At 47.5% G+C, this 27,753-nt stretch overlaps 1 protein-coding gene across 1 annotated transcript; it reads left to right on the top strand.

Annotated features, from left to right (window-relative positions):
- Positions 1-9,935: 9,935 nt before the first annotated feature.
- rin1b (Ras and Rab interactor 1b) lies at positions 9,936-26,522 on the top strand (the record flags this gene model as incomplete). The annotated part of the gene is made up of 11 exons (XM_084487512.1): positions 9,936-10,082; positions 11,295-11,409; positions 13,382-13,454; positions 13,744-13,835; positions 14,522-14,679; positions 15,172-15,489; positions 15,985-16,618; positions 20,735-21,082; positions 21,461-21,592; positions 22,116-22,288; positions 26,199-26,522. 11 exons carry the CDS (start codon positions 9,936-9,938, stop codon positions 26,520-26,522), a joined length of 2,514 nt encoding a protein of 837 aa, XP_084343638.1.
- Positions 26,523-27,753: the final 1,231 nt, after the last annotated feature.

Below are 27,753 nucleotides of genomic sequence, written 5' to 3'. Positions count from 1 at the left end.
GTATAGACACACAGCTAAAAACCCACACACACACACACACACACACACACACACACACACACACACAACTCCTTAATTGCTGGGCTCTGCCCTCATTGCAAGTCTAAATATATTCATGTGCTGCTATTGTCTCTCCCTGAAGAATCCCTCTTAAAAATTCTGATGGAAAACCTGCTCAAGAGTGTGTGTGCCCGTGTGTGTGTGTGTGTGTGTGTGTGTGTGTGTGTGTGTGTGTGTGTGTCTATACGTGTACATTTAGAGTGTGTATGTCTTTGTGCGTTTTGCGTGAGTCTGAACGTGAGAGTGAATCTGCACATGTGTGTGTGTGTGTGTGTGTGTGTGTGTGTGTGTGTGTGTGTGAGTGTGTGTGTGTGTGTGTATGGGGGGGGGTTAATTGGTCATGGTTGCAGAGTTCTCTGTGTTGACGCCCATTATTCTAATCATAAAGACACAATCTCAAAGACACAAAGGTAGTAAAACATCACTAGCAGACAGGTTAAGTGTGCATGCTAATGCAGTCTGCCCCCCCCCCCCCCCGCCTCCCCATTGTGCAAAGTGTGTGCGTGCATGTGCATGTGCGTGTGTGCTTGTGCGTGCGTGCCTGCATGTGCGCACGTGTTTTCCATAGGTATTCAAATTCAATGAAAAATCTGACAAATGAATCTGCTTTACTGACAATGCTACACTCCATCTGGGTAGCTCCCACACTAAGGTGTCTTTCATCGGGCTGCTCCATCACCCCCCATCGCAGAACGGTGAGGTTGGAAACCGGTTTCTGGTAGAGTTTGATACATCAACCATTGATACATGAGATGGTGATCCATGCTGCCATGCAGGAGATCTCCCTGAGTGTGTGCGGGCGGGGTGATGGCTGGTCTAACACGGGCACATTGGTTGCCCGTACAACAGGTGTGTGGCCTCATCTAACCCGGAGTCAAATCATCTAACCAGAGTCAAATCAGTCTGACTGGGGAGCCAGGTGAGGCTGCTTCAACCAGCCATCATCCATCCACACACACTCCAGATCTGCCAAGGTGCTTTACGTGGTGATTCAATCAGCAATCCATGAAGCCCATTTGTTTCAAAGACTTCTGTCTGTCTGTCTGTCTGTGCTACCAACCGATCAGGCCTAGGCAAATAGGGATTTGAATTCGACCCAGATAGATTATTTTTTTGTCACACATACTGTTTATAGAGTTCTACGAAACAACAGATCCCTTTTTCTTGAGTTATAATGGTACAAATAAAGACAATACTTTTGTTAATTGGATGGAAGACTGTGTATGGAGGTAGAACAATCGCGTCTCAAACAAAAAGAGCTCCTTTCTACTTATTTGGTAAGAACACGGTTTGGTGTACACGACTGCCCCCTAAAGGTGATCAGTAGCATTACAGTGGTGGTTACCAACCGGAGGACGCTATTAGCAGCCAGCAACACCAATCCTGCTGTTCTGAGTCGTTCTGTTGGTGGTTCTGCTGAATTTGCTTGTGGCATTCTCCCTTTTGACTCAATGTCTTTATACTAGCTCAAGGCCGGGGGAGTAGAAAAAGATAGAGCCTGGTACCCAAATGTCCTCAATCGCTTCCACCGCCTCTGTCTAATATACTATACATTGACGGCTGCCGTGAAAGAATGAAATATTGTCAGTCACCATCAGATTAGAACACAAGACCATATGGATATTGGATAGTTATTGTGTTATTGTTTTAGCTAGGCCTAATGAGGTACACGTGTCTCCAACAGCTCCCAGCCTGACTATTCGATTTTATGAAATCATTTTTTAATGAAAAAAGTGGATAGGCTACTATGGTTAGTTCATGTCTTATTTACATCCTAACACGTATCGTGGCGAATAAGAGTGGTATGGAATTTAACATTTGAAGAGGAGTTCGATGCTTAATGATTGATGGATAGTGATTCAATATGACATTCAATGCAGTCAGTATCATTGTATCGTGATTGAGGACACACTGCCATCTACCGTTCCAGAGGACACCTTCTCTGATACTTATAACGATGGCGAGCAGCGCCATCAAGAGGATATATGCGGTAACAACTTAGCTGGCAGGATCCAAAATAGGTAGGCCTCAATCAGTACCTAGGCAATTACCCTAGGCAACACTTTTGTTGTTCATTGTTCCATTGCCTGCATATTCAATTCGGAGGCTTTCAACCAATGACAATACAGCCTCATTTGCTGTATCTTAGGAAAATATTGATCATACTATATATTATTGTTTATATAATAAATAATAATAAAATATAAATGAAGACAAAATAGCCCAATCCGAAATTACAATAGGCTAATGTATGACTTATTTATTAAGACCATGCATCAAATGACAACATAGGCCACTGAATTATTAAAACATATTTTCTTGGTAAAGGATTGTACAAAAAATGCAAGTGTGTGTGTGTGTGTGTGTGTGTGTGTGTGTGTGTGTGTGTGTGTGTGTGTGTGTGTGTGTGGGTGGGTGTGTGTGTCGCATGCAGATGTTCCAGCGTTGGACGCAGTGGAAGACAGATTGGAGGGAGTTGTCCGCGGGAGTTAGTGGGGGAAGTTGGGGGCTGAGATCACCACGCGCGGTGTTGCTGTGTGACTGGTGGTTTCAGATGCTCGAAATTTGAAATGCGCTCTTCCAGTGCCGTTGTCACACTGCTCTGCGCATTCTTGACAAGAACATTCTCCCGGCGAGAGACTCGCAGCCAGGCGTGCCTCCAAAGCGTTCCTATGCTGCTTTCTTGCTGAGGCTGGTTGTTTGAGTCACAGTGTCGCCCGACGTTCCATTGCTCGGACCCGTTACCCGTTACAAGGTAAGTGTTTAAAGGTTTAAAGTTATTGTCATTTTGTTATTTAAGTTAAAGTGATGTGGAAGTTGCATTTAAATAGTGCATTGTTATTTAAGAAAAACGCAGTGGTGAAAAAAAATCGGATACAGTATAGATGCATGAGTGATTATAGACACATGACTGACATTAGTGGTCATTAGTCATGTATCTAAGAGCCGGCGCACGCGCGGGGGCGTATCCATGTATTATTTTCACCACTGTGAAGAGCTCAAGTTCACGCGCGTTGGCGTTTGTTATGATTGGACATGCGGTCAGTGGCGCCAAGTGACGTAAACAGCCTCTTGGGTGGAAGTGATGCCTACCTTTTCCGCTAAATGAGTAGTTCCGAGCGTTGACTGATTCACAGGTGCGTATCCACATGATAGTGTGACTACAACTTTGATAATGTGGTAAGAATACTTGATGCAGCCTACGTATTTCTGAGTTATGGAATTTGGTCAAAGCACAATTCAATTAATTGACAAATTAATTATTTAGGGGGGCGGAACGGGGGGGGGGAGAGAATGAAAAAGTTTGGCGGTAATGGCTGCATGTGTGGCTAATTGTTTAGCAGCTGAGTGAATATTGAGTGATATTCGTTATAAAGCGTTGTAGCTAGGCTTTGCTTGTGTGTATGTTGATTATTATTATAATTGTAACATTGTAAATTATGTTCATTAAAGTAAGCCTTCCGTCACAACGTCAAACATATTTGTGTGAAGCCTCGACCGCGAGATTCTAGAGCCTTTAGCTATTGCAGCGTTTCCCCGGAATAACGTCTCATTAGCCAAATTAGCCTCTTCAACAAGGTGAGCGGCTCTGTTTCCCGACACTCAGGGGAGAGAGAATGTTATCTCAGCCCAGTGGATTGTTACGTAACTTGGTACGTGAAGACCCCATCCTGCCTGCGTTGGAGTACATGTGATAATTCCACCCCCGTATTTTCCGAGAGAGAGAGAGAGAGAGAGAGAGAGAGAGAGAGAGAGAGAGAGAGAGAGAGAGAGAGAGAGAGAGAGAGAGAGAGAGAGAGAGAGAGAGAGAGAGAGAGAAGAGAGAGAGAGAGAGAGGAGAGAGAGAGAGAGTGAGAGACTATCTATTTGTTGCTTTGTATTTAATCATATTATCACCTACTTATTCTCCAGGGGTCCGATGGGATGAACATAACAGCTGTAGCACACAAATATAGTCTGCAAATGTGGGATGTGGGATGATATGTTAATTTTGACGGTAGCACGACAAAATGTGTGATTTTTGTGTGTGTGTGTGTGTGTGTGTGTGTGTGTGTGTGTGTGTGTGTGTGTGTGTGTGTGTGTGTGTGTGTGTGTGTGTGTGTGTGTGTGTGTGTGTGTGTGTGTGTGTGTGTGTACATATACAGTATGCATTAATTATACCATGTGCGTGTGTCCTCATGCATTAGGTGAACAGTATGTGTGCAATTGTGTGTTGTAATGTGTGTCATGTGTGCGGAGCGCACACATGCATTAAGTAAACTGTGTGTGTGTGTGTGTGTGTATGAGATGGGGGGGGCGACATTCGGCTGTGTGTTGAGTAGGAGTGTGATTACACGACACCCCCACTATGACGCTCCAGTACAGACGAGACGCTAGAGTCCATCAGACCAGCTCCTGGGTGCAGACCCACAGAGACCAGATACCTGTCCCGGGGACATCGTCAATCATCCATCTCAGTCCCAAGCTGGAATCAATGAAATCAACAGGGGACGTGGAAGCCGTTAGATGGACTTAAAAACATTCCCACAATGCATTAGAAATTGTGTTAATTCAAGGATGGTCAGGTTTATGTCTGACACTCACAAGTGTCGTGTATAGGTCAAGTGAATGTAGAGGTCAGAGATGGTCAAGTGTAAATGAGGTTAGAGATGGTTAAGTGTACGGTAGTATGAGCTCAGAGATGATTAAGTGCAGTATGAGCTCAGAGATGGTCAAGTGAAGTATGAGGTCAGAGATGGTTAAGTGTAGTTTGAGCTCAGAGATGGTCAGATATATGTATGAAGTCAGTGACGATTAAGTTTATGAAATGGCTTGGAACTTGGCTCGGCTCAGGATCTTGGCTGAAAAGCAATGCATCATGGGAATCATCACCAGAAAAGTCTTTGATGTACCCGGCTGAATCTAGCAGGATAGACAGCAAAAGCGTATGTACTTCAGAACATAATCCAGCCTTCTAATGACTCAGGGATCAGCATTATGAAAAAGACACACCTTAATGTCGAATGACGTGACACAATAAAAAATAAAAGTTAAAGAGTTTAACATTATCACGATATGCCAAATGACTATCTGAATGTCTGAATGTTAACGAATATCAGTAGTTGTATTGAACCAGTAATTGGATAATGGGACCATGACTATATGTATGTTCAGAGCTGACATTCAATTGAGAGCATGTGTTATAATTCTCTAGGGTTTACCTTGCTGTAACTCATAATAGAAAGAACGAATAACAAAATAAAGTTCAATCCTAGTACCAAAAAAACACTTTTTTAATATATAATGTATATTCTATTGAAAAAAGGTAACTCCTTGTGAATAGGAAAACCTGCAGTATTTAGCACCTGTGTGTGGAGATTATTACCCTGAAGCAAATATGAATATACAGCTATATATATCTTAATGGCCGTGCTGATTGTCACATAGGCTTGTGTCCTGAGGCGGGAACACGCAAATAGCCTGGAAATGTCAGACTGCCTTGTCATTCAATATCAATAAAGTTTTTAAAGTAAGTCTACCCTAAGAAAAAACTGTTGTGCGGAAACAGTGAAAACTCAGCAGGATACACTCTGACTCTGCTGAATGATATGTGTGGTCGGATTCCCGCACTGAACCTAAAATGTTTTTCATAGATATCTTTATATTATCATTGTTAGCCCACTTTGTTTCCATCATGCTCTCCACTCGGTAACAAAGTACTTTTCGAGAGATGACCGTTAGTCACTCTCACTCGTCAAAACCCTCTATTCTATTATATATATTATCTAATCGAACGCTCTTCTTTTCCTAAAACAAATGTGCACTTGGAGTGCTCCTCCTCATGACAAGTTATCCCTCACTACTGCTGTGAGTCACTCGCTGACTCAGGTCGGTCCAAATTGGCCACTACTGGTCCCCGAAACACACACACACACACACACACACACACACACACACACACACACACACACACACACACACACACACACACACACACACACACACACACACACACACACACACACACACACACACACACACACGTACGTCAGAAGGTTGAGGTTCTGGCTTACTTACAGGGGTCAGTTAACAACGATGACTGTTATTTCATAACTTAATTTTATTTTTTAATTTCATAATATAGTCGCCATTACAGTAGCCTACACCGAGAGCTGTGATAGGCTTAATTTCTTGAAAAAGAAGGAAAAGAAAAAAAGAGAAGCAGAAGTATTTATTAATGGTTCTGAAACAGAGAAAAGCAACAGTTTTGGAAACAACAGGAGCCATATTGTTTTTTTTCTTCTGATAAATGACTAAAAGCATGAACCGGTTATCAAAGCGACTTATTAATTTGTTAATCAGCAAAGAGGAGATGAACCGCCCAATCATCTCAGCATTACGACACTAAATAGTAGTACTACGTATTTTCCACACAGTGGGATGGAGTAGAGCATATTGGGTTTGAGCTAAGTATTACACAAACTTTTGGCGTCTATGTTACCTGGCAACCAGCAGTGAACACGCGCTCGTGAAGGAGAGAGTGGTCCATGCCAGTTTTCTAATTTTTCTTTTTACTAACCACCAAATGTACTATTACCCTCTTTATGAAAAAAATGTCTTTTTATCATGGTTCCTTTCTTAAACAACTTGTTTCACTCAAGATGCGTGTTGAAGCTGGTTTTAGGAGGATAAACACCTCTGTTCATCGGTTCTATGTTCTTTTATTCTAGAAAATCGATAAGGTAGAACATGCCATTACTAACTTTTTAGCAAATCAGTTGATCTATAGGCAAATTTAGCCTATAAATTATTATTATCAAATTTGTTTTATTATTAACTCTGCGGCTGAACTAGCTGAGGCATCCCATATTTAATGTATTACTTTACAATACATATTCCTAAAGGAATACTCAACCATATTATTTGAAATGTTAACCCATACTATCTTAGATAGTAAAGCCTTTGCAAATACTTGGTGTTGTAAGGCACTGTTTTGACAGATATTACTGGCTTTCAGAATTGGGGAGTTCTTGATTGTCACAGGAATCGGACACACTCACGTCTCTTTTCACAGTTCTTTGTGTTCTCTCTCTCTCTCTCTCTCTCTCTCTCTCTCTCTCTCTCTTTCTCACACTCTCTTCTCCCTGTTGGCTCTTTCTCACCCTTCTGTTTCCCTGTACCAGTCGGCCATGTTGGATCTAAAATTATGAATATTCACAGGCACGTTAATGACCCTCTCCTCTTTCTCTCCCACCTCCCAAGTGGTGTATTTCTGACTCACATTAATGCAATAGCATTACTTTGTGTGTGTGTGTGTGTGTGTGTGTCTCTCTCTCTCTCTCTCTCTCCCTCTCTCTCTCTCTCTCTCTCTCTCTGTCTCTCTCTCTCTCTCTCTCTCTCTCTCTCTTGCACACTCACACACATGCACGTTAATGCAGCCACCTCTCATTTCCTCGTCCATGCCCATTGGTCATCGGTCCTCTTTTTGGCAGGAATTCGCCTCAGACACCTGCCATCAGTCAGCAGGATCCAAGTCCCAACGGTGCCCCCTGTGGATCCCTCTGGCCCACTACAATTATGTTGCATCATTAGTCACTGTGCACAGTAATGCCTGGTTCTGTGGTTTCTGCCGCTAAGTCCACTTAGTCACAAAACGGCAGCTGTCATTACGAGATTCGGGTTTTGAAGGAATGTTTTGGAGCAACTTGTGTGTTAGAAGTTAGTAGTTGCCATGTTCGATCTGGAAAGGAAAGCTTGGTTGATTTTAAAGGTAAAGTACTGTAAAGAAGTGAAGTGTCTTAAATCTAAAGTCCTTGCTTTGGATAAAGTGTCTACTAACAGATAGAAGCATTTGTTATGAAGGTTAAGTAAAATTTTTCTACCTGTCGCCACAGTCCTCGTCTTCTCTCTGTTGTCTTCTCTCTCCTAGTCTCTATTTCTCATCTCTGTTTTCTTCTCCTGCTGGCTTACTTTCCCTCTGAGGAAATTACATAAGGTCTTGATGTGTGTGTGTGTGTGTGTGTGTGCGTGGGTGTGTGACGTGTGTATGTGAGCGTGGGGTGTGTGTCTGTGTGGGCAGTGATTCCTTTTATGTAAGGCCACTTGGAAATGGCTAACCTGAACTCTCCCCCCCACCTCTCTCTACTCTTCTGTTTCCATCGTTTCTTCTCTAATTGTTCATATCAGTCATCGTTTATTTCATTGGTGGGGCGTTCTCCTCGCTCTCTCTCTCTCATCTCTCTCTCTCCTCCTCTCATCGCTCTCTCTTCTCTCTCTCTCTCTCGTCTCTCTTCTCTCTCTCTCTCTCTCTCTCTCTCTCTCTCATTCTCTTTGACCCATGTTTTCGTGCGGTTCACTCTGATGCTATTATTGAGCATAGTAGGTAGAAAGTAGTATTGTATAAACACACCCACCTCTCTCACACACACACACACACACACACACACACACACGTAAATGATCGGTCGGAGCAACAGATAAATCGCAATCACAATTGTAACAAGACGACTGAAATAGGCAAAAGTGTGGAAAGGGGCAGGCGTTGCGAGGCATTGATTTACGTGGCAGACTTCCCCTTGAAATGCGAGGAACCAACTTTATACACTACAGGCAGAGCTCAGTCTGAAGCCTGGGTTACGCCTGGAGGTACATGACCGTCACCTCATGGCCATGTCGGTCCCCTCGTCGGTCAGGATGCTGTCGACTTACACGACCCTACACGCTCGGGAAGAGCGTGTTTTCATGTTACACATTCACGTTCGCCGGCGAAACTGCCGCGATCGGAGCGGCGTTGTCTGTGTTCAAATGTCCTGTGATCGTAGAGTCGCTGTCTCGGGAGGGGGGCCCTCGCGGTTGATGCGCTGCTGTGGTGAGACGAGCATTCACACGAGTGTCAAACAAGAGAGAAAGGATTATTATTAATGGAGGGGCATTTTTTTCTATCTCGACGAGTGCGGAAAGTCACGAAAAAATTATCTAAAAATACATCTCCAAACACTCCAAACAACCTGTTAGTGCTTCAGGTGTGTGTGTGTGTGTGTGTGTGTGTGTGTGTGTGTGTGTGTGTGTGTGTGTGTGTGTGTGTGTGTGTGTGTGTGTGTGTGTGTGTGTGTGTGTGTGTGTGTGTGTGTGTGTGTGTGCGCGTGCGCGCTCGTGTGCGTGCGTAACTTTTCAGCAGAGAGCGGGTGTTTGACTGAGTGGGATTGCCTGGTAGGATGTGTAGGCCCCGGTTGGCATGGCAACCATCTGCTGCTATGCTCGCAAGCGCTCTCCGTCTGCCCACACAGTGTCACCACGGTGACATCCAGCAGCGAGAGAGAGAGAGAGAGAGAGAGAGACTAGAGAGAGAGAGAGAGAGACCTAGAGAGAGAGAGAGAGAGAGACTAGAGAGGGAGAGCGACAAAGGAAATGAGACAGGTGGGGGGAGAGAGAGAAAGACTAGAGGGAGATGGAGAGAGACAGACAAAGAGAGAGACTGGAGAGAGTGAGCGAGATGTGAAATGTAAATCATTTATTTCACAGGCCAAAGGGCCCCTTTAGTTTGTTAAAATCTCCATCACAAAAAACACAGCAAACATCAACACACGTCTCTGTTCTGTATATGAAGTCTGTTCGTCTCTCTATCTATCTATCCATCATCTCTCTGTCTCTATCTATCCATCTCTCTATCTGTCTCTATCTATCCATCATCTCTATCTCTGTCTCTATCTAGCCATCTCTATCTGTCTCTCTATCTATCCATCTCTATCTCTGTCTAGCTATCCATCTCTCTATCTGTCTGTCTCTGTATATCTCGCTCTATCTCCAAATAATGTGTGTGTGTGTGTGTGTGTGTGCATGATGCCTGTGTGTGTGTGTGTGTGTGTGTGTCTGCGTGCACGCGTGTGCGGTGAAGGATGCAGGAGGAGGCGTGCCGTCCTCACTCAGGTCCTCAGCGGGCCTTCAGCGTGCTGGATCGGCTGCTCCTCACGCACCCCGTCTGGCTGCAGCTGTCACTCAACCGAGACTCCGCCCTCTACATCCTGCTGAGAGAGCCGGTCGGGGTGAGAGCAGCAGATAACCCCTCCACACCTCCACACCCAATCACCCCCACACCCATCACCCCATCACAACGTTTTAGATACATACATACATACATACTTTATTCATCCCATAGGGAAATTTTTGGCATCCAGCAGCTTATACATCCACACACATATCTCACACACATAAAAAGGAATCTAAAACTCTCACAGGTACAGAGCATGTGGAGTGATTGTTAGGCCTGATAAAGACTGATTCTTTGCTGCATGATGATAAGGTGCTATGGTGGAGGAGTATGTGCAGTAGCACCTTATCATCATGGTTATCTCAGGGTCATCTGTAACTGAAAGTGGAAACTGAAACTGAAACCAAGTTCGGGTTGAAATTGTTAATGTAACGACTAGCATGACAGTAGTATAAATAATCAACCTCCTGGCCAATTCAATTCATGTGATGAGGCTGAATTGAACCACGCAACATTTATTAAAAACAAACAGCAGCCATATTAAAATATGGCTGCTTTCATAATGTATGAAAGTATAAACAGCAGCAGCACAAGCTTTATCATCATCATATCATGTCGTATATCTTATCTTATCATGTCGTGTATCTTATAAAACATTTATCGAATACTGAATTATTTATCTTCCATGCGTTGAATTGATTGATTTTTTTTTTCCTCAGTTCTAAAACAATCCTCTCACAATCAACCGTGTACTGTATGTGGTTCAGCTGTATCTTGTTTGGTTTGATGCACTGAAGACCTGCGTGTTTTCCTTTGCTCGGTGTTCACTAGCCTCAAGGTGTGTTACTCGCGCCCTTGCAAAGTATTTTCTAGAGGGAGACCGTTTGAGATCAGATTTCAGTTAGCCTTTTGCTATTTTAGTTTTGTGCCCTTTTCCTCGCCGGAGCAGTTTTCTTCTTCTTTTTTTAGATACATTTTTGAGTTCACAATTTGCTGTTTGCCCTTGTAACTCTTTGGAGAGTTCTTTGGCCGTTCTTCAATTAAAGATAATTAGCAGGATCGCCAAGCAAGCCACACTATTGTTATTCTTTGTCTAATTATTATCATAGTTAGTCTTTCATTACAAATCGTTTCCCTCCGGTTCCCCTCTGCCCGTTGGTCCCACTTACACCCTGACACGGTTTCTCCACGGAGAACACAACGCAACAGAAACAATGCATGAACGCGTTGTTCTATGTTATCTCTGCCATTCATTATGGACCTTCAGACGTTCCTGGTGCGCAAGTGCGGCTTCAGCCACAGGAAGCTGCTGTGTCTCCGGGCAACGAAGGAGCGAAGCCCCGCCTCCATCAGAGAGCTCTTCATCTGTGAGGAAGACTCCAGTGAGTAGAGAAACGGTATTGCGGCCTGTTAGCCGTTAGCTGCTAACAAACCTTTCTCATGTCGTTTGATTTAGGCCAAAGAAAGAAAGGGAATCAATAATCAATGGGCCTCGTGCAAGATCCTTTGCGTATCTTTTACTTGATTTTTGTGCGTTCATACGAGTGTGCCACGTCAGATTCAGCACACACTCCTCAGTACAGGAGATTGTCCTAAACGGTGGGTAACCATGACGAATCCCACCTGTTCAAAAATGAGTGCGCGTGTTCAAAGGAATATCAGGTGACACTTTACAATACATATAATACAACCGTTCATTTACATTAGTAAATACAGTATTAAGCATTGTTAAACATCTTTAGCGTAGGGGTTGTTGGATAAGGGTTAGGGTTGATCATAACCCTATTAAATAATACATTAATACCTTAGTCAACACTAGTTAACTACACTTAATTAACATGAACAGCGTTATTAAACGTAAACGCCATTAATGAATAATGACAAGACGTTTAGTTCATGAACTGTTAATTAATGATTTTTAGTGTATCTACTAATGGTTTATTATTGGTTCATTATGTACCCTTATTGTAATGAATGAATATCAATTTGCATCATCCACACCTCGATCCGCAGCTACGCCGCGGATCATAATTAAATGGCGCCAGGCCAGGGAAAAAGTGTGTGTAAGTCCTCCTTCAGAAAACGGATGACAGAAAACACACCAAAAAGTTGGCAGCACCCAATAAATGGCAGTAGAGCACCTGCTAAGGTAAAGGAGTGTGAAGAATTGTAAGTGCGCAGCCCACTGCAGTCTGCAATGTCCCAAAAAATAAAGACATTTTAAAATACATGCTGAAAGACGTATTGGCAAGGCCAGGTGATCCATGTGTCCATGCAGTTTGAGGTGTTGATATTACTACTCGCCGCCAGAAATCTGAAACACGTCATGTTTAATAATACTAAGCTTGTTCTGAAGAGGAGGAGAAGGCTGAGAGGAAGGGCAATGTGGACAGGGGCACAGAGTGTAGCATCCCGAAGGACTGTGCGTGCATAGAGAGACACACACACACACACACACACACACACACACACACACACACACACACACACACACACACACACACACACACACACACACACACACACACGAGTCAGATAAACCCACACACAGATCTATAGCCGTGCATCATTGAAATATCAGCCAACAAATCCAGAGCTGTATCGACACACTCGTGAATAAAGACGATGTGTTGGAAAATAGCCCGTGACTGCGTTCCTATCGAGACGAAACGCAACGATTACCCAGCATGGTAATCAGTTATTCCACCGCCTCCGCAGCAGCAATATATCACCCATTCTTGTTAATGCTATTTTCATTAGGATTATTGTTCTATAATGGATTTAGCGTCATACAATTACATTAATGCGACCGTGTCATCGGCTGAGAATATTGTCGCAGGTGTAATACTTACATCATTGTCACAGTTTTAGGTAATCATTAGTCAAAGCCATGGAATAGGAATCGGTTGCTTTGACTTTGGCCAGCAAACCTGACACTTACAACGAGTCTAGACCACTCATAGATTTAGAAAGTAGCTAAGAGAAAATTGTAAACACATGGATTGAATGCGTGAAGGGCACTAAAGGTGCTTGTGCTTGAATCACAAGCATAAATCTCTGTGTTTGAGTGGTTCTTGCATGAGGCCTATTGTGGTAGATAATGTGTCGGATTTGTGTTAAATTCAATGCGTGTTAGGGACAAGGACAGATCCGCCATACAGAGTTATATCTACATTGATATTCTATAAAAAGAACAAAAAAAACGAAACACAAGATCAAAATACAAAAAGCCATCATCACAAAGTTACTTCATTGGACAAAAGAGCCAGAAAATCCTCACTAAGGGCCCTTGAGGCATTGATCGGGGCTTAGGACCCGATGTGGCTGGTGATGATGTGCCTCTTCTCTCCCCAGCTTTCTCCTTGGAAAGCTCTGCACTCAGCTTCCCTGACCTCTGCAGACTGGTGGCCTTCTACTGCATCAGCCGGTAACCACAACATTTGACTGTGTCTTTGACCTTGGCCTCATTACACCGTGTGCTGCTTAGGGTGTTCCACTCCCAGCCGAAAGGTACTGGGTTCGATCCCCCAATGCCCGCAGTCTAACCCTTGATCGCATCCACGTCGGACGGCGTCAGCGGTAGCAACCGCAGCAAATAATCAAAATCCAAAATACTCTTCTTCGATCTGGTCCAAAAAAAACGTAAACCTTTAAAATATCAGACCACGGGTTTGCTTGTTGCTTACGGTGTGGTTGACGGTGGTGTCTGTTCACAGGGATGTGCTGCCTTTCCCACTGCAGCTGCCCGAGGTCATCGCTCGAGCGACCTCGCACAGGCAGCTGGAAGCCATCTCACACATGGGACAAGGTAGAGCCAGAGGGACGCCTGCACGGCTCCACACGTCGCTCCTCTTAGGGGAGGTTGTTGATGTCTAAATGATGGCCATAATCATAGAGGGTTTAGAGCTGAGGGCGCGGTTACACTGCATCCCAATGTGGGCCGCTGGGGATCTTTGGTGGCTCTCATTTTATTTCCATCCATCTTCATTATAACTCACTAGCTTAGGGTAGGCCATTTGGGGAGGACAAGACAAGGTAAGATACATTTCTCTCTGCATTTCGGATCCATTCGAAATATATCCCAGCCGTCCCTTCTGGCCTCTCTCCAGAGCCACTCCGATGATCATGTGTATTGAGCGCACGCAGGCAGCGGGTAGACAGGTTGACGGACAGGTTGGCCAGCCAATAATCTTCATTTGACAGGCTTATTACAGGCTTGCTGCAGCCACAGTTACCAGATTTTACCAGATTTTTCCTTTTTTTGATCCGAGCATTTGAGTTATTGATTGAAGTCAGGATATTTTTACAAATATATTAAAATGAATGCTTCTAAAATACTAATATATACTACTAATTCTAAATTTCCTTTCCTAGCTTTAATAACATATAATAATAAAAACATATTAAATTGTTTTGGAAAAGTGTTGGTTTTATTTGTGTACAACTTCTGAAAATACTTTATATCAATAGAAGTATACATACGATGACCCACAGAGTTCTGGAACGCATCGAGCCCCTCGGAGAACGGCTCTGTGGAGGAGGAGGAGGAGTCCGGTCCCAAGGGCCAGCTTGCACCAGCGCTGGACCTGTTGGGGGGCCCAGTGAAACAGGGGAAGCTTTGCTTCATCAACCCCCTCTTCCTGCAGCTGGAGGTCAGTAGAGAAATCCAGAATGTTCGTCCGGTTTTGATGAACTATTGCTTAGAAAATTATCGGAGAGCAAATTTTATTTAGGACTCTAGGGGCGTGGTCTTTATTAAGTGTGTGATGATGCTCATCGAGTTGCTATAATTAACCCAGCAAGCAGATCTCTGCGTACATTGAATCAAATGCAGTTACGATTAGACACGCCCAAGCAGGGGAGGCGTGTCTACGGGCTTTGGGGTTGCACATGCCCCCCTAAAGTAATCCGGACAATGCTACTGTGTGTGCCAGAGTATAATCAATAAATCAAATCATATAATCAATAAAATAAACGTTGGCGTGAAAGCGGTGCAAGTGATTTAAGTGTGCACGTGCGTGTGCGTGAACTTCAAGCCTTATCTGCCACTTCTCAAGGTGCTTACTTTACCTGCTCCGTTGAGCCAACCTCACACAACATGTGTCCCACACGGTGTGTTCTCCCCCCCCCCGCCGCCCCCCCAGACGCAGCAGACCCAGCAGCAGCAGCGGCAGCAGCAGCAGCAGCAGTCCAGCCACGGAGGCGCGTCCACCAAGAGGCTGCGTTTCAAGCGCAGCATGCGGGTGCGGCTGTCCACCGACGGCTCCATGCACCTCTCCATGGAGGGCGGGGGCTCCTCCGGCTCCTCCTCCCCCTCCCGCAACCCGGAGCGGCCGGGGCCCGCCGAGGAGAGGCACCCCCAGAGGAAGGTGCACGCCGGGGCCGGGCCCCTGAGGAGGAGCCCCGCGGTGTCCCCCGCCTCGGTGGACGACGAGGAGCTGCCGACGGCACGGGCCCTGCAGGTAGCGGGAGGAGGAGGGAGGAGGGAGGAGGGAGCGATCGAGGGGGTTGGAGGGGGAGGAAAACCGAGAGGAGAGATGGAGGAGGTGGGAGGAGGAGGGAGACTGGGGGGGGGCGATGGAGGGGGAGGGAGCTTGTACACGGAGATGAGTCAATGCATTCGTCATAGGATGTGACCGGGGCTCCGGGAAAACATGTTCAGACGGGGCGGTTTCATAAATAAACAACAAGACATTCTGAGAATGTTCAACAAAGCTGTTTTAGGAAACGGTCCATCAATGGGATTAGTATTTCTATAATTTATTCAAATTATATAATAATAATAATAATATGATAATTATACTATAATTGAATGTAGTTTTATTAAAATAAGAATTTGCCTGAAGCAACAGTGAATCACCAAAGATCCTAAGAAAATCCCTAAGATAACATTCATTTAATATATAATGGATCCTTAATGACTAAAATAACATCTTTTATCGTCACGACGTGATCAGGTGGCCGGCGAGCCCGCCTCCCCGCAGCAGGACCCCAGCGTGGAGGCCGCCGTGCTGGGCCTGGACGCCGTCCCCACCCCCTCCCTGGCCGAGCTGGACAGCAGCAGCTCCTTCAGCAGTCTGGACGAGGAGCCCGAGCAGGACGCCTCCCCGCCCGCCGCCGACTCCGCCGCCTCCCTCGAGGGCTTCCTCCTGCCCACCTCCACCTCCACCTCCTTCTCCTCCTCCGCCTCCCTGGTCCAGGCTGGGGCCGCCCGCCGCCCGCCCCTTATGCGGTCCCGCTGCCGTGGCGGCCTGCAGCGCATGAGCGCGGCCTTCGTGTGCTTCTTCGCCCCGGAGAAGCGCGTGACCCGGCTGGTGGAGGAGCTGTCCCGGGACCGCCGCTCGGCCTTCGGGGCCATGGTCCAGGACTTCCTGCAGAGGCAGAGGGAGGAGCTCAAGCGCCTGGCGTCCCCGTCCTCCCCCTCCTCCTCCTCCTCCTCCTCCTCCTCCACTGCGTCACCCGCGGCGGCGGGGGGCTCCGTGGAGGTGCTGCAAGGCCTGAGGCTCTTCCTCACCCAGGCCAAGAGCTGCCTGCTGGACAGCGGGGAGCTGGAGCCGCCCATCCAGACCCTGGTCCCGGAGAGCGAGCAAGGTAAACGACAGCCACGAGGTCAGACGCGACGTACGGGGGGGTCAACAGGGGTCCTCAACACGCGTCACGGAGTTGTTGTTTTTGTGTTCAGTTGTAATCACCGCACGATGACACACACTGTCTTTGATCCTGTCGTCTCAATCGTTAGCTGTTCCTTAAAGGTCCACAACCCCCCAACGTTTCTCTCCATCAATTCAGTTGAGGCCGATCCCTCCTCTGATACGTCCACATACACTTTGTTTATTATTAATGAATGACGTATTCATTTATTAATTAATTAGTAGGGGATGTGTTTCTCACCAAACCACGTCCTCCCCTCAACCGATTGGATGAGGGGAGTGCCACTCAAAACCACTCATTTGGTCTCCCTGGAGTTGAGAAACTGCAGCGAGGGAAGCCCTATCTCAACACACACACACACACACAGTTGTGTAGGGTGTGGGTGTGTGCTCCTGCCCCTGTGTTTTGAGATACGCATCGTTTGGATGTGTGGGAACTGTTTGGGGCGCACATGCATCCTTAGCAGTACATTCGATTAGTACGTAGGAGTATGTAGCTCTACATACTGTGTTTTCTCTTTAAATCTTTATGTGTGGGGTCGACTAAGGAGTTGAAGGTGCAAGTTAGCATGTGGGTTAGTGTGCAGGGCAGCATGTTGGATCGTGTGCAGGGCAGCATGTGGGTTAGAGTCTAACCGACACACTAACACTAGCAGTGAACAGGTTAGAGTCTAACCAACACATTAACACTAGCAGTGAGCAGGTTAGTGTCTAACCAACACACTAACACTATCAGTGAACAGGTTAGAGTCTAACCAACACATTAACACTAGCAGTGAGCAGGTTAGTGTCTAACCAACACACTAACACTATCAGTGAACAGGTTAGAGTCTAACCAACACATTAACACTAGCAGTGAGCAGGTTAGTGTCTAACCAACACACTAACACTAGCAGTGAACAGGTTAGTGTCTAACCAACACACTAACACTAGCAGTGAACAGGTTAGAGTCTAACCAACACATTAACACTAGCAGTGAGCAGGTTAGTGTCTAACCAACACACTAACACTAGCAGTGAACAGGTTAGTGTCTAACCAACACATTAACACTAGCAGTGAGCAGGTTAGTGTCTAACCAACACACTAACACTGGCAGTGAACAGGTTAGTGTCTAACCAACACATTAACACTAGCAGTGAACAGGTTAGTGTCTAACCAACACACTAACACTAGCAGTGAACAGGTTAGTGTCTAACCAACACACTAACACTGGCAGTGAACAGGTTAGCGTCTAACCAACACACTAACACTGGCAGTGAGCAGGTTAGCGGGCAGGTTAGCGAGCAGGTTAGCGTGCAGGTTAGCGAGCGGGGCAGCTCTGGTGCTGGTTTTGCGTGGGTGGGAAGCATTAGCATTTTCTCTCTCCGCTCATTTATCATAAAAAGATCACAGTAGGCCCACGCTCACTTGGAGAGAGAGAGAGAGAGAGAGAGAGAGAGAGAGAGAGAGAGAGAGAGAGAGAGAGAGAGAGAGAGAGAGAGAGAGAGAGAGAGAGAGAGAGAGAGAGAGAGAGAGAGAGAGAGAGAGAGAGAGAGAGAGAGAGAGAGAGAGAGAGAGATGGATTCCATCTTTGCAAGTGTCTGCAATGATATTCAAATTATTATTTTTTCTTTTTCCCCCCCTCGGTTTAAATCCATGTAATACCAATCCGGTGTGATTTTTTCCAGACCACCCAGGTGGTCCTCAGATACATTGAGCCCTAAGCCCATGCATGCAGAGGGCATGTACTGTATGAAGACGAGACGGAGCTGGAGGGGGAACAACAGTGAGGTAATGGAGACAGGAGGCAGGGTGGGGGGGGGGGGGGGGGGGGTGAAGGAGACGTGAATGATGGATCACAGGCAGGGCGATGATGTGATGACTTGCGGTGAGCGGGGACTGGGGGGCGGAGGAGAGGGGATGGACTGATATTACAGAGCGGCAGTGAGCGATGGAGCCTCCTGGACAATAAGGGTGGAGGGTGGATTATGGGCGGGGGGGGATTACTGATGGGCGGGTGCTTGGTTGGATGGATGGATGGTTGGATGTATGATGGTGGAGGGATGGATGGGATGGATGGATAGATGGATGGATGAGGGGATGAGTGGATAGTTTAATGGACGGGTGAGTTCATTGGACGCTAACCCTTTAAAAATAGAATAAATGGATGGATAAATCGATGAAAGAAGGAGGAGAGACAGGAGAAAAAAACGAGAGAAGGCAGTATGATGTGTGTCCGTGGTAGCGCAGCGGCATGGTGTATTTACATATGTCTACGCCTACTGGTGCTGCGGATCAGTCTAAATGTCAAAGGCACTGTTTCCTCAAGTACACAAACGTGGCGTGTCTTTCCACCAGACACTTTGAGGCGTGCGGGCAGGAAAGCAAAACGGCGTCTTTATCAATTTCACAAAGGGCCGACAAGACGATATTTCAGTCCAATCAACCACCGCACTGGCTGATTACAATCAAGCCTCGAAGCCCTGAGCTGTGGCGGGATTGGCTGCAGTCAGAATACGATAGGTGATGGCTTGATTGGCTGGAGTCAAACCCCGCATACATTAACTCGACGTGAGCGTCGGTTGGGATTGATACTCCACACAGAGACGTCATCGCGGTCGCCCTTCGCCTTCTTGTTTCGGTGCGTGTGTGTGTTCTCTCGTCGTTGGCATCTGTTATTATTATTATTGAGTGAAAATAACCCAACCTGATTACGAAGCAGCTTGAAGTGACCACGTGACCACTAGACGCCCCACGCACTCTTTTGTCACTGCAGACAGCAGGCGCACACGTGCGTGCGTGCGTAAGCATGCTCCTCTCCTCTCTCTCTCTCCTCTCTCCCTGCGTCATTTCCCTAAAATAATTATTTTACGTCCCAATATTCTAGAGGGAATGAAATTCCTGGACTAATGGACCGGCCCTTTCTCAGTCCGCCTGCGTCAGTTACAGAAAGTAATACGAATTGAAGCGTGGAGTGAGCCCCATGTCGGGAGGCGGTTTGAGGCAAAGCGATGTGATAACATCAAAGAGTATCAGAGTGTCTGTGATGGGCAATAACAAAAACAGCTGGACCAGCCGCGGACGTCCTTTGAGAACGGCACTTTGAGGAAGGTAAACCATCGGGCCGACGAAGAGTGAGGTTTCCGTGTGGACTCCCGACAAAGTTCATTACTGCAAGTGGTTACCTCGCCCCCTGGAAGCACCTGGGTGCCGCTGCTGTGTTTATTTTAATTGCAGCCCTACCACTTTCTACGCCAAAAACCCTCAATGACATGTTTGCTCGCTGCCCACTCTCCACCTATTGGGTCTGATGCTAATCCTAGCCGTCCTCGCGGCGCTCGGCGAGGCGAGCTCCTGTTGCGAGCTCGTGTTCCTGCTCAGTGCTCACCTTGGGTTCTCCAAAGCGCCGGGCGCTTTTCCTTGTCCAGAAGGCAATGTGTTGCTGGTTCAATGTGTTGTGGGATGGTTCAAACTTAAAAACACGACCACGATCTGAGATTATGAAGGACAAAGGGAGGGCTGAAGGTTCAAGCAATACAATGTAGGAAAATACAGGCTTAAAGGTGACCTATTATACCACCAGGTGTGAGAGTGATTAGCCGTTATAAGCCGTTTTGAAAATCTGCCTCTTCTGACATCACAAGTGGGCGTGGAGTGGCTAATCACACTCACACTTGGTGGTATAATATTAACTTAACTTAAAAAAAAAAGGCCCCTTGTCTAAAGAAAAGATAAATCTGTCAGGTGTTGGCACGTTTATAAAGCGTAGAACACTGAGCCACTCTCTTAAAAAGCAGGTTTTTAATGTATTTTTTTCATACACATCAAAAGTAGGGATCGACCGATATGATTTTTTAGGGCAGATACCGTTTTTTTTTCATCAGCCTTAGCCGATGACCGATATGCTGATAACATACACGTAAAAAAAACACAAATATCGTCCGATAATATTGGCCGGCCGATATATCGGTCGATCACTAATCAAAAGCAGGGCGGTCTCATCTAAAGCACCATCGTTGTTACGTTGAAGACCCTTCATAAAAACCACTCACTATGTCCCCTCCCTCCTGCCCCCCAGACCTGGCCATGGAGCGGGCCATGTTCAGCTGTGTGCTCCGGCCCTTGAAGAAGCTCCTGGACCACACCCTGGTGGTCCTGCACCGCCTGGACGGCTCCTCGCAGCGCCTGGCCCAGAACCTGCTCCGCTTCAAGGGGGGCGGCGGCGGCGGCGAGGGCGGCGGTGGCGGGGGGGGGGGTCTGGAGCGGCTGGGGATCCGCGCCCCGTCCGGGGTGTCTTACGACCGGGAGGTGGAGCGGGTGAGGCAGAAGCTGGGCCTGATGCAGAGGTCTCACTCGCCCATCGACAAGGTGCTGCTGCTGCTGCAGGCCTGCAAGTGCGTCCACAAGGCCATGGGGTCTCTGCACCGTGAGTACATAGACCGACGAGTGAAGCGGGACCCCCTCCTTTTCCATGGAGACTTCCAACATCCCCCCCCCTTCAAGTATCTAGCTTTTCATTATAGTGTCTGATTGGATGGCTCCACAATCGATTGGACTTCTGGAAACTGTATAGGCCTCGGTTTGGGGTAGACCTGTTATGAAGCGACCAAAGAAGGAACTTTTTTGGAAGATCCCATAGTAATGTTACTGTTGTGTCCTCGAGCAATATACTGGTTTCATACTGGTTCCTGAGGTAAACATATCCAGAATTGATTCATGGGCCAAAGAAAGTATCCCCCCCTTAAAATGGTTCAAAGTGTGTTCAAATCTGTTAAAACTAGCTCCTCTTCAATCCCGTTCCCAGGACAGGAAGTGAGCTGGGAGGACTTCCTGCCGTCGCTGACCCATGTGATTGTGCAGAGCAACAGGCCTCACATCCTGCTGGAGGTGGAGTACATGATGGAGCTGCTGGAGCCATCTTGGCTCTGTGGAGAGGGTAGGAGGAGGATGGATGGACGGATGATGGAACAGATGGATGGAGGGATGATGTAGGAGGCATAGTTGTTATAAGCACTAGGACAGTGTTTAGTCTCGGCCCATAGTACAATAGGACAGCTATGGATAATATTCAGCATTGTCTGCTGTTAATGCTTTTAAGGGGAGGGCACATGTAGGCCTAAACCTCCTTAATGTCTTATTACCAACTAACTACTGTGGTCAATTGGTACGGACAAGTCTTAATTGACCTGGCCTCTCAAACAGACTCCATTATTGTAGTTAAATGCATTGTCGGGGTGGCAAATCTTACTATAATTGTTAATAATAAAGTAAAAAAATAACTTATTGTAATGTATTTATTTTATTTAGCGATGGCAAACAAGTTAGATAAATGTCACATCAACCGCCGGCAAACTACAGCCACAGCCTTTTAGAAGCGTGCCCAGGAGATCACTGTACCTATGTTGGTTAATATTCCTGTACCTTGTTTGAGACGTCCTGTCCTCTGTGTGTGCGTCCAGGCGGTTACTACCTGAGCAGCGTGTACGCCAGCCTCTGCCTCATCCAGAGCCTGGAGGCCAAGCCGCCCCGTCCCCCGGGCTGCCTGACCCCGGAGGCCCAGGAGGAGCTGAGGGAGTGGGGGCGCAGGCGGGGACGAGAGGCCCAGATACACCGGGAGAGCCAGAGGATCCAGGTAGGGTCTGAGGCCTGATCGTTTCGATTCGACTTGTTTCCCTGTTCCCTTGTTTTCGGAGTTGTGCCTTTTTAAGGGCCTTGGTCCCTTTCACAATGTTTCATCTTCTTGTTCTCACTCTCTCTCACTCTCACTCTGACTCTCACTCTCTCACTCATATTTTTTTTAAATATATATATAACGCATGCTAGAAAGAGTAACCAAGCACTGAACTGAAACCACAGTGGTTGTACTGCAGCTAGTGTTGCAGTTCAGGTGAGTTGCGAATGGGCTCAAAATAGTGCGGGCCAATCGGAAATCGCACACTCCCCAAAGATTCATTCATTATTGTGTTGTAAAAGTTATCCCTCTCTCTGGAGCGTCTGCTGGAAACAATCCCCCTCAGCTCTTTTACCCCAGGCTTGTCCTGTTTTGATACCGTCTGTTAAAGACTCATTGCAATATACACAATAAACGGTGCCGTGTTTATCCAAATTATGGAATAATGGAACATATCCAGCTAGAGATAAATGTGCCGTGTGCAGAATGTCTGGCCGAGGCAGGGCCAGGAGAACATCTACATTTAGGGCATTTAGCAGACGCTTTTATCCAAAGCGATTTACAACAAGTGCTTTAGAGGGGTGTTTTTAAGAGCGAAAGGGAGGAGAAGGGTCGGTTGGGGCTAAGGGAGAAGGTTTTTAAGGAGGCGAACAACTGAAAACACTAGCAAACAACTGCGACAACTCCACCGCAGCCTTCAGGCAACAACATGCATCTGACAGCCAGGAGACCCTCCTCTGTGGTAAAGAATACAGGGGTCAAGGACCTGTTTAGAGGGCTCGACCCGCGACAATACACACTACTCTTACCCGCACACAGAGCAGAGTAACTCATTGACACGACGTCAGAGAAGCCCTCTCTTGCGCTGACTTCAGACATCCGGACGTCCAGAGCTGTGAAGATCTCCCTTACGGCTCCTTTCATCACTGCAGAGTGGGAGAGGAAAAAAACTGTCACACTTTGATTCCATGTTGAGAGACTCATCATTTCCACAGGTCCTGTTTTGGTTAAGGCAATGCTGTGTGACTCAGGTCTGACAAATGCTGCTGATGAAGGCATTCTTGTTGAAGTTGTTTGAATGACTATTTTATCTTTATATATATATATGGATGGAAGAATTGATAGATAGAGCCATGTATATATGTGTTGCTGAACAGCTGTGCGTGCATCAGTGCCACCAACCCATTTCACTGGGATTTGAGAGGATTAGTTTCTCAAAGGTAATCCACTGACCAGGAGGACGACATATAACACAGTACTGGAAAACCGTTTACCCAACGAACGCATACACACACTCCCTGCTTAAGTACTGTGCATGTACCAGTACATGTTTTACTGGAATGCACTCTGAAATACACACAATATTCATGGTTTTAAAATGGTGGTAATCATTTGACTCAAAGGATTTTACATCCCTCTTTCCCTCCCTCCCTCCCTCCCTCCCTCCCTTTGTCCATTCATCCGTCCATTAAATGTGCTCATCTATGAATCCATCTTCAGGAGACCACCTCAATAGGACCTGGTCTATTGTGGTAGCACACACACACACACACACATGCACACACACACATGCACACACACATGCACACACACACGCACACTCCCACTGCCCGGAGCGAGGAACGCCTCGTGATCGCAGGTGGGAGGGAACCTCTGAACCCTTCCTGAGCAGATCGCACGACCTCCCGCTTCGTGTGGGAGCCCAGAATCTTCTCTGCTCCGTAGAACCTCCACTCCTCCTCCAGCTGAACCCCCCCCCCCCCTCACATCCCCTAACCCCCCCCCCACCCCCCACCCCCCACCACGACAATAACAATAACAAAACATTGGGGGGAAAAATGTATCAAAACAAGTCAGGGCTTTTCCCCCTCGCTCTCTCTCTCTCTCTCTCTCTCTTGCTCTCTTTGTCTCTCTCTCTCTCTCCCACTCACTCTCTCTCTCGTCCCCCCCTCACTTAAAGTTTGAGGGGTGTGTAAATCGTACCCCCATCCAACACACAAACACCCAGAAACGTTGGCGTCTCCTGGTCACGTGACTAACACACTACACACACACACACACACACACACACACACACACTACACACTACACACACACTACACACACACACTACACACTACACACACACTACACACACACACACACACACACTACACACACTACACACTATACACACACACACACACACTATACACACACTACACACACACTACACACTACACACACACTACACACACACTACACAGAGGCTTCAAATAGCCGGTGAGTCTCGCCCGGCGTGGAGCGGTTCTCTGTGCGCCTGCTGACACAGGCGGGGATCAGGCTGAGCCCAGTGGTATTATGAGGAAGGAGCAGTAGCAGCAGAAGAAGAAGAGGAGGTGGGCGGTCAGATAACATGAAATGCATTGAGCTCGCAGCGTCGCAGCAGCGAGGCAGGCAGACCACAATATGCACACGGACACGAGCGAGGAGCCCGGCAACTCTGTGAGTTCAGCGATAGCACTGCTTTTTTTTTTTTTTTTTCGTAGTAGTACTTGGATTTAGGGATTGTGTTTGTGTATGTGTGTGTGTGTGTGTGTGTGTGTTTTTCTCTGTGGTTGTGTGTGTGTTTGTAAATGGGTTTGTACGTGTTTGTTTGGGTGGACCTGTTGATTGCATTCATTTCATTTGTCTACTTTGCTTGTTTTTACTTTTTTTATTATGCTGTGTTTGTGTGTGTGTGTGTGTGTGTGTGTGTGTGTGTGTGTGTGTGTGTGTGTGTGTGTGTGTGTGTGTGTGTGTGTGTGTGTGTGTGTGTGTGTGTGTGTGTGTGTGTGTGTGTGTGTGAGATCACAGTTGAGCTGATAATTATTCAGGTGTGTGTATGTGTGAAGAGATGAATCTTGAGGTGATGGTTATCTAGGTGTGTGTGTGTGTGTGTGTGAGAGAACATGAGTTAAGGTGATTCGTGTGTGTGTGAGTGTGTGTGTGTGTCAAGGGATATCTGTTGAGGTGATGGTTTTTCGTTTGTGTGTGTGTGTGTGTGTGTGTGTGTGTGTGTGAACGAGAGACAGAATAGAGATCACAGTTGAGATGATAATTATTCAGGTGTGTGTATGTGTGAAGAGATGACTGTGATGATGAATATTCAAGTGCGTGTATGTGTGTGTGTGTGTGTGTGTGTGTGAAGAGGGGGCTGATGGGTTATTCAGGTGTGTGTGTGCGTACTGATTGATTGTTAATGTCCTCTGGTTCCATAAGATCTGCTAATGGAGCGGGCTCACTGTGTGTGTGCTGGTGTGTGGGTGTTTTGTCGATTCCTTGTTTAATTTTAGAGGGTGTAATGGCGATTGTAGGTGGTTGGTTCAGATATCGTCTCGGCTTCTCCTTTCTGAACTGGAGCACGTGCGCGTATCGCTCCAGATGGGCTCTGCAGCGCCTGTGTGTGGCAGCTGTGTTTTGATGGGTCCAAAGTGTCCAAAAACTACCACCATGTGGCCATAGTGGCAGTGTTGTGGAGTGTTGAGAGTAGTACTCGCTCTAAACCCAATGTATAAAAGTGAGTGAGTGCCTTCAGAAGCACTCTTATCAATTCAATGAAATGTTGTTATTATTATTATTGATTGTATCACTTTCTGTGTGTGATATCTGTCGGTCTCACTCGTTCCAAGGCTGGAGCCTTGGATGCTTGGTGCGTGTCCCTCGCTCGTTCTCGCTCTCTCTTTCTCTCTCTCGCTCTCTCTAGCTCTCTCTCGCTCTCCATCCCTCCCCCCACCACCTCACCCGCCGTAAGCCTCCTGACCTCTCCATGTTGTGCCGTGCTGTCGATGGTAATCACCTCTCTCTCTCTCTCCCCCTCCCTCCCCCCCTGCCCCCCGGCCCCCTCCCCCAGAGGTGCGTGCGGATCCTGTTCCAGGACGGCGAGCAGAGCGCCGTGCGCACCCTGCAGTGGCAGGCGGGCGACTCGGCGCCGGCGCTGGCCCAGCTGTGCGCCGACGCCTTCGGCGTGCCGGACGCCGGCCGCTACGCCCTCTACTGGCGCAGCGGCGGCGAGATGAGGCCCCTGCCGCCCCACGCGAGGCCCCAGGACCTGGCGGGCCACAGCGAGGGCGGACCCTCGCTGTCCTACCTGCGCACCGACCACGACTTCAGCAAGATGCGCCGGCTGACGCGCGGCGGCGCCGTGGACCTCAGCGAGTCGGTGTGCGAGGAGTGAGTGAGGCCGGGGGGGTGCGGCGGCGGTGGTGGTGGTGGTGGGTGAGTGGTGGTGGTGGTGGTGGAGGACGGGAGTCGCCGTCTCCTGCTCTGATTCTCCCTCTTCCTTCCGTCTTGCGTCTGGCCCCTGGTCTCGGGGCTCCCCCCCCCCCCCTCTCTCTCCGTCCGTGCGTCCGTCCGTCCGTCCTCGAGGTCATCGGTTTTTGTTTTCCTCGATGAAGCCGCGTCGCGTCCCGCCGCGAGGTCGTTGGGGTCCGGGAAAATAACAAACCCCCGAACACATTCGCTCTTTTAAAGACCCGGAGGGTGGACCTTTGACCTATCGCCACCCCCACCCCCTCCCTCTCCCCTCCCCACACCAGACACGGGGCCCCCTGAACACAGTCCAAGGAACTACGACTTCGAGGGCCCGTCGACATCCACCACGTCCTGCGGCCCTAACCCAACGCTAAAGAAATGTACCTTCTTCTTTTTTTTTGGGGGTGTGTGTGTCTTTTTTTTTTTCCCTCCTCCATCACACGGATCCTATACTCTTACATGTTGAAGTGAGTTAAATACCGTTCTCCGAGACGTGAACCCCGAGATGTGCTCTGAAAGGATATTCTGAGCATCATTAGAGCGAGAGCGAGCGCGAGGAGAGAGGAGGCGGTCTGGAGCCCGAAGAGAGTTTCCAAGATAGACCAGTTGCTTGGAAACACAACACACACACACACACGCAGCGTGTTCCTCGTGTGTCTGTGTGTGTGTGTGTGTGCGTGTCTGTGCGTGTGCACGAGAGAGAGAGAGCTCCGTTCGACCACCTCAGCGAGGCTCCGTCCTTTCACAATAAAACTCCGGGGGAGGGGGGATGAAGGGGTACGTTCAGATCTTGTGTATCCACAGCATTGTGTTGGGTCTTGACCGGGGGTTATGTTACGCAGGTTCGAGGGGTGTGAACCGATGCCATGGGCTTAACCTCACGACGAGGAACAATGTGCTTTCTGACATGTTTTTTTTTTTTTTTTTAAACACACTACCTAACAACACTAGATCATCCCACTGTAGTCAGACGGACAGCTGGCAGAGAAGCATAAAATAACAGAAGTAAACTTATCGAGGCATAGCGAGAGCGCTGGACAGTGAGCCAACGGGAAGCGAGCGTGTTCTAACTATTAATACGGCGCTTATTAATAAGCCAGGGGCTGCGTGCCAGTGGAAGCCAGCCTCACCAACCATGGTCCTGGAAGAGGAGG

This window comes from Micromesistius poutassou (genome assembly GCF_964030765.1).
Source record: "Micromesistius poutassou genome assembly, chromosome: 23".
Classification (NCBI taxonomy): Eukaryota; Metazoa; Chordata; class Actinopteri; order Gadiformes; family Gadidae; genus Micromesistius; species Micromesistius poutassou.
This window is presented reverse-complemented; position numbering and strand designations above follow the sequence as displayed.